Source organism: Taeniopygia guttata, chromosome Z (assembly GCF_048771995.1).
Source record: "Taeniopygia guttata chromosome Z, bTaeGut7.mat, whole genome shotgun sequence".
Taxonomy (NCBI): domain Eukaryota; kingdom Metazoa; phylum Chordata; class Aves; order Passeriformes; family Estrildidae; genus Taeniopygia; species Taeniopygia guttata.
Window position 1 is genome coordinate 52,229,730 of NC_133063.1, and position 12,248 is coordinate 52,241,977.

The following is a 12,248-nucleotide window of genomic DNA, read 5'->3' on the forward strand; positions in this document are numbered from 1 at the left end:
AAATATCATCAGTATCAACACATTGACTAGCTGGACCAGAAAGTGTTTGTTGCATGTTACGCTTTTCTTTCTCCAATTTAATAGGATATTAGGAAGATGAATTTAGTCCCACCATCTAATTTAACGGAGTAAATAATGATACTTGATACTTCAAAAGAAGGGTTGTTTTAATATATTAGTCTCAAGATCACTCCTTGAAACAGTTACTGTTTTTCTGAATACAGACAACAAGTTACAGGAGGGGCATGAACAAAGCTGTGCTCCTCCTTCTAAAGCTTGCCAAACTTTGGTGAACTTCATAACCTGAAATGTCTTGAATAAAGTCTTATACAAAATGTAACCATTTTTCCATATCTAAAGTTTACTTTAAAATTATTAGTACATGCTCTTTTTCATAAACCTCTTCTATCTTTCGTCAAACATGCTTCCTCTATATTAATTGCTTTATTCCACTGTATAAAACTAGGTGGATTCAAATACAGGAAAAATCTGAAGCATTTGGTTGTTATTAGTGTGGAGATAGTGGCCTCACATATACAAAATATTAAAAATACTCTGTGGAGTATACGGCATGAAATCACAGCCCATAATACAACAGATCTTTTTCTTTTTTATTTTTATTGTGCAGTACAATTTCAGGTTAATAAAACAAAGACAATACTTTTATTCTCTAATCCCCACATTTTATTATTTTTATTTAAATATAACATACTATACGTTGTTGCTCAGTGATTTTTGTATCCCTTTTATTTTCTAAACCCCTCCCCCTGTTTTCCTTTTACTCGGGAGACTGTTATGCTCAGGGTGACAGAAAACAGAGCTTATGGTTGAGGACTTGGGATACTCTAATATCTGCAGTTTGCTCCCACTATAGTGGGCGTTACAGTATACCAAACACACAGGAATCATTGATTCCTTCAAGGGTTTTTTATTTTGGTTAATTTTCAGAAACCACTCGTCACGTCACAAATGGCTCCTGGCTCACTTTGGGAAAGTGATATTTCCTGATCTTGTCATTTGAGCAGCATGGTGTTTTGAGTACTATGATAATATTTATGCATAACCCTCCCCTGACCAAGTCATCTAGGTAAGTCTGTAAGAAGAGAATTTCATTTGTACCCTAAATGTTCTTTAAGTCGTCATTCAATACTGCATTCATCCAAATCATACTGAAGGTTCAGTATAGGTGGCCCATTATGTCTTGTCAGTTTTAATTACTGATTACAAATTTAAACAACAGAAACTCACTTTTATCATGATAGTTAAATTTTACTGTGAGCTGCAATTACATTTAAAATCTGAAATTCTTATGCTTCTTTCTAGAAAAATGTCATTTGTGAAGAAGAAAACCGGAGATAAAGTACCATGAAACACAACATCAGCTATCAACTAAAAATACGTTGTCTCTCAGTGAATTCCTAGTTTTAAAACAGCTGACTTATTTAAGGACAGGAAGTATAATCTGACCATTTTGAATTTAATGGGAAAGCTTTTTTTTTTTTCCTTTTTTTTTTTTTAAACAGCTAATATTTAAATAACAGATTAAGATTGAAGTGCTGGTTAAACATTGACTTAAATAAGTTATAGAAGATTCCAACAACACCAGCCTTTATAGAGGTTAAACATTCTCAAAAAGACACATTAAGCAAGGCTCTCCTTTGTACCAAAATACAGTCTCCAAACAATAAAAATAAAACCAACTTTTTCACAATGAGAAATATTGAAGATAAACTGCAGCATCAATATAAATCTTATAGTTATCAGTTAAAGTATTTAAAACAAAATAATATTATACTACTTTTGTTTCTTACTAAAGACACTGCAAAGGCTTATTTATTTATTTAGTGGAATACAATGTGAAGACAGTGGTACAAATTGTTTGATGTACTGTTTTCTATTTATCTGCTCTAACAAAATGAGTCTCAATATGGTTACACTGGTGAGCTATCCAGAGCTCTCTAAAATTACTGAGTAAAGCAAAATACAAAACAAACCTTATGTACCTTTAATTGAACAGACTTCATATTATGCTTAACTTTATTATACTGCAGTTGCTCGAGTTAAGCCACGGGACAAGTAACACTTCATAAAATGTGCTGGATATTATGTATTTTGAGCCTTTAGTTACTGTGATGGTTATGAAAGGCATGCTAAAGCTGGAAACCAGCACAGCTTTTCAGTTGGCTCTCATATATGATATACACGTGAGTAATAATCTCTGAAAAATGCATGAGCATGATTTTGGATCTCATGAGGATGATTTTGGTTTTGCAGCCCTTAGCTAGATATCACTCCCACTATATGCCTGTGATTATTCAAGTTGGTACCAAAGGCAAATGGGTTGAATGAGAGTATCAATTGAAAGAGGTGTGCAGGACTGTGTTACCTTCTTGCTTACCTTTCAGCAGCCAAACATTACACTTAGGAATTACACAGTACTGTTTTATTTTAACACTCACAGTCTCAGTGGTTTTAACAGGGCTGACTACATCAGGGTTCCAGCCCAGTGTGTGCTGTAGAATATCACACTGATAGCCATGTGTTAGATCCTAGCTCCAAACTGAAATCAAAGTCAGATGAATATACACACAGATGCATTGACACCCAAGTACAGATGTGTCTCCTCCTTTCAATTTCAAAATAGTAGAAAGACCCTTTGAACAAAGTATTTCTTGAAGGTTTTTCTTGAGTGCTGATAAGTACAAAAATTTCTCCAATATAAAGACACCCAATACCATAAATCCAAGCACTGCTTGTTTGGTCTTATGCTTAAGTGCAAGACAGTTTAGGAAAAAATGGAGTATACACTCTAAATTCTGCCTTTAAAGCCTTGTCTAATTCTCTGAGTACTTCTGAGGTTCTGACATTTTAATCTATCAACCTCTGTGTGAAGTACTAAGAAAAAGGGAAAAAATAAGAAAGAAGTAAATGAGGAAATATTTCAAATAAAAAAAGATATTTAACATCCTATTAAATAAATAACTTAGAGAGAAATAAAAAGAAATGAATTTAGGACATACAAGCAAACCATACTATTCATTTTGTTAGAACAGTTATACACTACTTTGCTTATCCTATCCATTCATCCACAAGGCTTCTTCAGAAATGTCATTATTTGTGCATATGGCCCAAGTGCTTCCAGTAAATGCTTGTGTGTCTAACTGTTCATAGAATCATTAGGCTTGAATGAGCAATTAAGGACTTTGAAAGAGTTAGTATTCCATAAATAGCATTCCCCATGAAGATCACGCAACAGATTGTCTTATGTCCATCAAGGTCTGTTGCAGTGATTAAAAAAAAAAAAAAAAAGTTCACACTGGCAATAAATTCCATCCCCTTTGATCCAGCTTCATTTTGATTATACGATATGACAACAAACTAAATAAAGGTATTTCATGTGCCAGCAATAAGTACAAAACTTTCAAAGGCTTCCCCTGCTCTCATTTCAAACATACAGATGTCTGTGCTACTTCTCCGCATCTACCTTTTAAGAGAATTACCAAATATTCTTGACATAACAGCCTTTGGTTCAACTGCGTCAAAAAAAGTTTGTTCATCTACGACATGACTACCATAGGAAGAAAGTGAGCTGAAGTGTTTTTTCTTCTTGTTTTCTGTCCTCTCTTTGTGGTTCCCCTCCCATTCAGGGCCACAAACATTTGCCTTCCATTGTGCTTCCAATTTAAGGATGCGTATGTGTTATATCCATTTTCTTCTATTCTTTCCTTCAATTTGCAATCGCTATTAAACTCCTTCTGTTGAAAGAAGAAAAAACCCACAGATTTAGAACAAACATAATATTTCATCACACTGAAAGCAAATACTTTTAAAAAATGTTTCAAAATATTGTAGTCTTTGCATGTGACACTCTTTTACAGTGTATTTAAATAAAAGTTGCACTGTGTCCCCAGCAGATAAAGCATCATCAGTCAGACTGCAAAAAGTGAAATTAACAGAATATATAATTAATAATTCAATGCATAGACATAGCAATTAAATTAAGAACTGAAAATCAAATTCTCTGTGTTGGAATATGGCAAGAAAATTAAATCAAGTTCTCAGTCATAAACTCAAAATCATGAGAAAGCAATCTTATAAATAAATCACATTTCAGTTCTAACAAACATAACTCTTAAATATCTAAATGAGATTATTGATACCATACATTAAACAAATATTGATGTAATAGGACTTTCTTATTTAAAGTAAGAATCTTTTGTTCACACTGGTAATGAAAAGGGGCTTTTTTTGGATATATGAAAATCACTGTTATGCTGACTGTTATGCTGCTATCACAACTGATGTGAGGTCTATTCACTTGGCTGACCTGAAAAGAAACTTAGCCTAAAAAGGTATTACGTATGATCCCATATCTTATTGACTAAACAAGATTGGAATTAATTTTATGGCATCAGAGATTAAGGTTTTCTATTTTTAAAGGAGAACCAGCTGTCAGGCTGTTAGAAGGAATCAAAAATACAAGTCTGTGGAAAAATGTAGGGTAGCCTACTCTTTTTCTATACTGTTAAATGTAATTTTACCTAAATACACTTTTTTGTATAGAAGCCAAGAATAGTTCTTTTCATAAACAAGTAATTCCTATATATAAAGCAATCCAATTTTAACAAACTACTAGTATTGCATTTAGAAGGCTTTTAAGAGTTGGGTGTTTGAAACATAATGAAATTAAAATTAAAAATCAGCATTTTGTTGTTCCTGCATTTCAGAAAATAATATGTCACTGCACAGCTCAGGGAGAAACAGGTCAGAATATCTGACTATGATATACTAACTACATGCACTATTTTTAATGTGATCATGAACAAGACAAGAAATACGTCTGAATAATAAACCAACTTTCATGTCAATGAAATCAAGGGAAATATATTTTCCTTACCTATTAATTTAAATTAGAATTTTTATACTAGTTGATTCTAAGTACTTTGACCCAGTGAGAATTTTGTGTGAACAGTTTATGTTTCCCATAGTTGCTTCTACAACCATTGAAGACCTTCTTGATGGAATTGCATACATTCAAATTCAGTTTAGCTCTCAAAGTGCTCTTTAATTTCAGGATTAGTAGTTATTTGAACAATGAGCAGTGGGGGAGACACCAGCAAGGCAAGACTCTTTACAAGACCACTATTGACACTGTCTATGCTCACAAAGCCACCATACAGATAATTTACCAGTTATTTTCTGTAATATGTCACCTCTGGCATCAAGGTATTAAAAAAGAAGGTGCTCATCAATCACAGTTCTAAACCACAGTAGCTTCTCCTATCTGCCAATTTGTTAAAGAAGCTTAAAGAAGATAATTTTGTTAAAGAAACCTAAGAGTGTGTCTTTTTTCCCTCATTTTAACAAAAAAAGGTCAAATAGAAAAGAATTTGATTAAACTAGAAAGAGCTTTGCTTGTTTTCCTAGATGCAGAATTGTACTCAAATCCAACTTTTACTTCTATTCTTGGATAACAGAAATGATGACGTTTTGATGTGCTTAAGAAGTCTTACTGGCAGAGTTCTGAGTGCTACACTGGACTGTTTTGCTCATTTAAAAAAAATTTCAGCACAAGTCTTCACCAATGTCTATTGTGCATGTGCTCAAGGGTGTTTTTACAATTTTTATTGGTTCTGGTTTTGGTATTCATATCCATCTGCAAGCTGCCAGACTGTAGTAATATGAGGCTAACTGCAAATCCTGGGATTATGGGAAAAATAATAACAGAAGCATTCTTGAAATTGCTAAAGTATTATGGAATAGGTTTTGATAAATCATTATGTTGTGATTTTATGATGTGAATATTGAAAAATTATCTCAGCTGGAATTAAAAAAATGGCTTCCCACATTCGTATCTTCCTGTCAACGCTACTTCCAATACACTATGAATTACCAAATCTTATGGCAGTAATTTCCATCTATGGTATATGAAAGCTGCTTAGATGTCTTTTGTACATATATAGTGTTGGGATAGGCTCTGAACAGACTCTTACCACACCAGGCAAGGCTGACAACGGGGGTAAGAGAGTCCGTCTTAGGCTTTGGGATAGACCATCACAAGTGACTAAAGTGCACAACTGAGATGTGTGAACTGAAGGTGGTGATTTATGCTAAAACCTTCACCTACGTACAGAGGCATACCTATGATCAATGACTGTACTGAGTAACTCAGTACACAGTTTTCTTTCTCAATAAACACTGATCATCCTGTATTTCTGACCAGTTTAGATCTAGAAATAAAATCTACAATTACAGGAATACAAGAAAAATGTTTTTGTTCTGGCCTTTCCTTAATGTGCTTCTTTGAAATTGTCACAGAGTTTAGAAAACCAGAAGTATGTTGTTGAACGAGGAGTGACTAGCCACAGTGCAGGTAAGGGAGGACAGTTTACATAGTTTTCATGAACTAAACACACTCTGTAGAAATGTTTCCTTAAGAAAGAGGGCCAAATGACTAGAGACCCCTTGAGTCTCACTTGAAATTACCATTACTTCATTGCTTTCAGCAGAAATTGGGAGCCTAGTTGCACTGCTCTACCATAAACTCAGTCCCTATATGTGACCTCCTTTCTATAAAGCATATGGATGATCTGAACATTAAGCAACCTGCAGAATGGCTCATAACCTTTCCAGGAACTGGAACAACATTGCAAAACTGCAAACCAAACCAGATGTAATACCAGAACAATCTGGTGTTTGTGTAATCATGAGGATGTGTGAAGATATATTTTAGTTGTTAGATTTATAGATCATATCACTTTCTAGTACAAATATTTGGATAGTATCTGAGCTTCCTTGGGTTGGTTTTTTTTTTTTCGTTTGACTGATTACTTTTGGGTTTTGGCATTTGGATTTTTTTCCCCTGAAAGTATTTGTAACCCCAAACTTATACAAATACAAATTAAGTATATATGGACAACTTTCAAGTGTTACCTTAATTCTGTTCAAATAAATCTTAGCTGCTGATATTTCAGTTCTTGTCTCTCTGTACTGTCCATAATATTAATCAGTAGTCAATATAGTCAATTTAAAGCCTGCTAATGATTGGTGTGTTTACTCCATCAGCTCAAGTTTCCAAGATTTCAGGCACCTTTATTCCTCTCTCCCCCACCCTCAAATTTCTGCTAAGTGTGATTGCACTGTAGAAAAAAAAACAGGGAAAGCAACCCTTAAAGATTACATTTTGTGAGACCCTCTCTACTGAACACTCCTTAATAAGTGTGACTGAGGCAGTAAGCATGATAGATCCCAGCAGCTATGCTGGTATGAACTTAGCAAACAACAGGAAGCTTGTGGATCCTGGTTTATCAGAGGATGAAATTTGGATGAACAGCTCATTTCAGGTCTAATTAGTAGCAATACACAGATAAGCAGTGTTTCAATAGGCAAGACAGGGAACTGTGCTGACTCCTGAAATCCATTTGGAATGTAAAAAGGTACTTACAGAGCCGTAGACTTTTCCTTTTTTGTTCATGGCTAAATAGTAGTTGCTCTTAATAGACTTAACTGCCACAACTCCAATTTCTACAGATGTTATCTCCAATATGCCTAAAAAATAAAAATTGAACTATTTAATGACTTTATTATGGGATTTTCTCACTAAAGAAAAGACAATAAACCTTAAAAATACAAAACTTGTAATATTTAGGACCAACTGACCAAAAAATTCAGAAGTATTCTTTAAACCAGTGCAAGAATATACACAAAGATTTTTTCAATTAACATTTTTCCTAACCCTGAATTTTACACCCCAGACATACTGAAACAACTTCATTTTTCCTAGCAAAGATTTTACTATAACTTATCAGAAGAGACATTGAAACCACAGCATCAAATTAAATATATAGCATGTGTCAGCAGAATACTGGATTTACCCCAATCTTTAAAAACCTTGGTAAACAACTTATTCCTTGTAGAACATTTAGATAAACTAAATCTCTTGGCTGCACTGAGCTGATAAATCCACTTTTGGCAAGTGTGTTGACAATGTGGGAAGTAGTAAGACCAATACTGATGGCCACACTATCTTTGTCTTCCAGACACCAGAAACATTTTGCTCTGCTTGTAATAAATATTATCCCCCCTCCCTCCCCCCCCGCCCCCCCCCTTCCCTTACACACACACCTTAAAAAACTCTCTTTCTGGGCCACTGGATAGTTCAAGGGACCTGTAATGGGAGATACACCTTTTCATCTATGTTTTCTGCCCAGGAACATACTGATTTGGGAGTAGGAGACTGCATGCCTGGCTCCAACATTTCTCGTGTTCTCCTGACATTTATGTCGCAATAGTTAGATCAATATCCTTGCTAACTCAGTGTGGTACACTAAAGCTGTACCAATAGAGAAATTACAGGAGGGGCAAAACCGTCCTCCTTGATTAGGTTGTGATAGCTTACATATACCAGGGCCATGCCACTGATAGATCAGTGAGTCCCTATTTGCAGGGCTCTAACCTGTATTATTCTTAAAATGTTGCCCATTTTCACAGCAAAGAAAAGCCAAAGTTGCTTTCTTGATATTCTGAGAGAGCATTGTTATGGAGGACTGAGTAGCTCTCTCATGGAACATCTGCTAAAGTAATCGGGCTCAAAATCAGAGTAAAGTGGACTAAGTTGTGGATAGCAAATGAATAGAGGGCAAGAATATGATGCAAACACTGCACAACACCATGATTTTTTTTTTGTATTTTCCATGCCAAAAAGTGATGAGTAGAATTCAGTAAATTCTTTCTATGGAATTGTATTCTGAACTGTATCTGGGTCCATTTCTAACACCAGTAACAAGACAAAAAAACCAAACCAAACCAAACCATAAACAAAGAAGCAAGAAAAATACTGGCATAACATGTGCCATTATAAATTTTTATGTTGAAAGTGATTAAACTGATTTAGATTTTGCCATACTATCCTTGTAACAATAACATCATATTAGGCTTTTCAATTAACTATTTCACTAAGAGCTGAAAGAGAACAGTGCCTAAATGAGAAACTTGTACAGAATTAAGTGTCTTGCACTTGAATGATGGATATCTCTGCTTTTCAGTAAAATACTTAAATAAAAACAACACATGTATAATTAATGAAAATATAGTCTGTTTTTTCTGGTAAAGTTTGTTTGCAATTTCATACTCCATTATATTCCTGGTGGAGCAACTGTAAGGAGGTCATGAGGAGAAATGTTCCAATATTTATTATATCCACAAAAACTAGCTTGCTTTTAGCTGGTCAAGCTATTTAATTGTAGCCAAATATAGCAGAATTGTTCCAAATTAGTATCAGGTTGATAATATTATCACTAATGATCCTGGATTTCTTCTCACTGAGTGTGTTCTGTGTACTTGAACGTTGAAAAATGTATAATTGTCATTGAAAATTTAGCATATTGTATCCTCTACAGTATTTCATCTGGGAGAAGTGGATATTTTAATGGATATTTTTCTTTCAGATCAATTTTATCTTGATCTAGTTACCCTTAATCAATACAGATTTAGTTTGATACTTTACTACTCTCTGTAGTCCCCAAGAGTTACCTGCTAGTTACAAGCACAGTTACAATCCAGACTTCGTCTAGATTGCAAATTATTCACTGCTCTTTACAGATCTTCCCAAGAGAAGAATCTCTAATTTGATAGAAATCTTTTGAAGGCAATAGGAGTGTTTTATTGGTTTCAGTGATGTAGACAAATTTCAAAGGTCAGCAAAAGATCATCTACTTGTCTGACATGAATCTGTAAGAAAGCCTAAGAACTTTCTAGAACTTTGAAATAATTTAATTTGAATAGAAATAAGTACAATGCACTGAATGTAAGGGTGAAAATATGCATTTGATTATTCTTGAAGTGTTATTAAATTCAGCAGGATTATATTAAAAAAATAATTTGAGATATAAAGTATGAAGCTTAAAACTACAGTGTTTTCCCTTTTCCCTATCCCTTTCTTTATTTTTGTTTTAATTTCTTATTCTATTCCCATCAATATTAACTTTTCATTGGAACTCTTTTTTCTCTTCTCTCACTCTGAAACAAAAATGGCATTTCAACATGCTTCCTTGAGTTCTTCTTGTACCTGTTTTATACCATTGCTTGGGCTTAGATATTTCCATACTTTAAGACTTAGGTGCAAGAAGATCTGTAAAGTAAATAATTTCCATGTTATAATGTGACTTGTAATTATTCTTAATAACAACCAGTACAAAAAAATTATTGTTATTGGGGTAAAAGCCTTAGGAGTTATTTATTCTGGTTTCATGCTTCTTAGGAACTTGGAAATGAAAATGAATTAATTAGAAAAAATCAAAATGCTCTGGCCTCTATTATTGCTTTAAACCAGACAGCACACTGTTATTTTACAGCCATAAGTCTATAAAACCTAACAATTACAACTAATCCCCATTGACCATATCCACTGTAAAAGCATAGCTTTCTATACTCAAACAATTTTCAATTCATTATAATTAAATGATTTTGAATATCAATATGAGATGTACCCTGTAGCTATGCATATGCTCTCTTTACAGGTCCCAAAGGCTATAAACATATTCCCAAAAGAATCCAAATGTATTTACCTTAAATAAACTGTATTTTTATAGTTTATAAAATGATCATTATATATATTACAAGGCAACAGAAACCTGGCTATTTGTCATCTTGCTTTGCTCAGAGGGTCTGTAAAAACTACAAGGGAAAATTCCACTTCCTTGGTTATATGTTAATTAAAAATGTCCTATGTTTTATAAAAATGCTGACAATATGAAGCAAAAATACTACAAAGTATCCTGGAAACAGAAAGAAATTATGTCAAGCAATTCTTAGGAAAGGCAATTTGACAGAATATCAGATCTGTTGTCAAGACAGAAACGCAGTGGATATATTCATGGTCTGCAACAAGAAACACTTGATTCTGGGACCAAGTTCAACTTTGCAGTGTGAGATAGTGGTCATTTTCCTGTAGTTGCATCATTTGTGTAAGGAGTTCTTACAAACACAATTAGAACATCTCCAAAACTATTTGCAGTCCTATCTATGCTGAAGAACAGAACCACCATTCATCTTCCTACACCTTTCAAAGATTCTCCTGAATATGTAGCAATCCACAAACAATCCCTCCCCACTTTGGGTTTTCTTCTGTTTACAAAAATATCGTAGATGAAGAAGGAGTTCAGTTGGATAGAATGTGATGATGACTGAGAACTAGTGAAATCTTTTGGTTTCCCAGATGATGACAAGAAGCTGTTGGACCCATGAAGGAAGTTGCAGCTCTTGGAAGATAGCTGGAGAAGACAGGGCTTGGTGTGACTGCAGATGAGACTAAACTGACTTTTCTGAACTTTGGCTTTTGTGGTCAACAGGGAGTTTGTCTGAAGGGGTGCCTTTGACTGCCACTGGCTTAAGTCAAAACGAGTTGATGTTCAAGCATAATGTTGAAGACATGGTAGTTCAAAAAGCTGTTCTTAGTAGGCAGCTTGAAAAAAAATGGTTTGAAGCAAACAGATTTATTGGATGTAGTCATGGAAGAGTGAAGTGCTAAGGTATATGAGGCCACTGCCTCTGTTTCCACTCTCTTTCACCAATTACACCTGTGCAAAGCAAGTTGAAAATATCTCCAAATGACAAATTATATGGATATTTACCTGTATTTTGTGATAGCAGAAAAAGGAGTATTTTGGATTAATAGATCAAAAGAACATAGAAAACTGAAGATGGCAAGCAAGTCTTGCATTTGAAAGCATTTTCCATTATCGAAAGTAGTCCCACTGAAAGACAGTCTTACAGACTTTGTGCTTGACTTTGAAAGGGAGCTTGAAGTTAAACCAGTTTTGTGGATTTTATTAACACTTGACTTTTTTGAGACTGCTGTCATTCCTATACTATATCAGAAGTTAAAGTACAGAAAGACCACAAAGCAATCTGCTAATGTGTCATATTTAGATCAACTATAGTGAAAAAATGTTCCATGAACTTTTCTATCCAATGCCTACATCTATTACATTTGGATAAGTCTGAGATATGTATCTAAACTTATGGAAGATTATGGTAACAAAACCTCTGAGCCTTCCTATATCACCATAGCATCAGCATAAAATGTGACATCTCCACAGTGCATAAAAATCACATTAAAGACTAATTATTAGTGCTTGTTCTCAGATCAACACGGTCTGTACCAACTTCCTTTTCACCTTCTACTGCTTTTATTGTTTTCATTTCAGAGCAGAGCACAGATGACTCAATCAATTGTTCTCTGTAAACCA

At 34.3% G+C, this 12,248-nt stretch overlaps 1 protein-coding gene across 2 annotated transcripts in view; it reads right to left on the reverse strand.

The window, feature by feature from the left end:
• Nucleotides 1–590: 590 nt before the first annotated feature.
• FGF10 (fibroblast growth factor 10) overlaps nucleotides 591–12,248 on the reverse strand; it is a 60,233-nt gene continuing 48,575 nt past the window's right edge. For both annotated transcript variants that reach the window (XM_030258236.4, XM_002196864.6), the window contains exons 3-4: nucleotides 7,445–7,548; nucleotides 591–3,755 (exon numbers count right to left, since the gene is read on the reverse strand). In XM_030258236.4, the coding sequence (XP_030114096.1) occupies nucleotides 3,558–3,755; nucleotides 7,445–7,548 (302 nt within the window). In that variant the 3' untranslated portion in view covers nucleotides 591–3,557. The remainder of the gene's footprint in view (nucleotides 3,756–7,444; nucleotides 7,549–12,248) is intronic.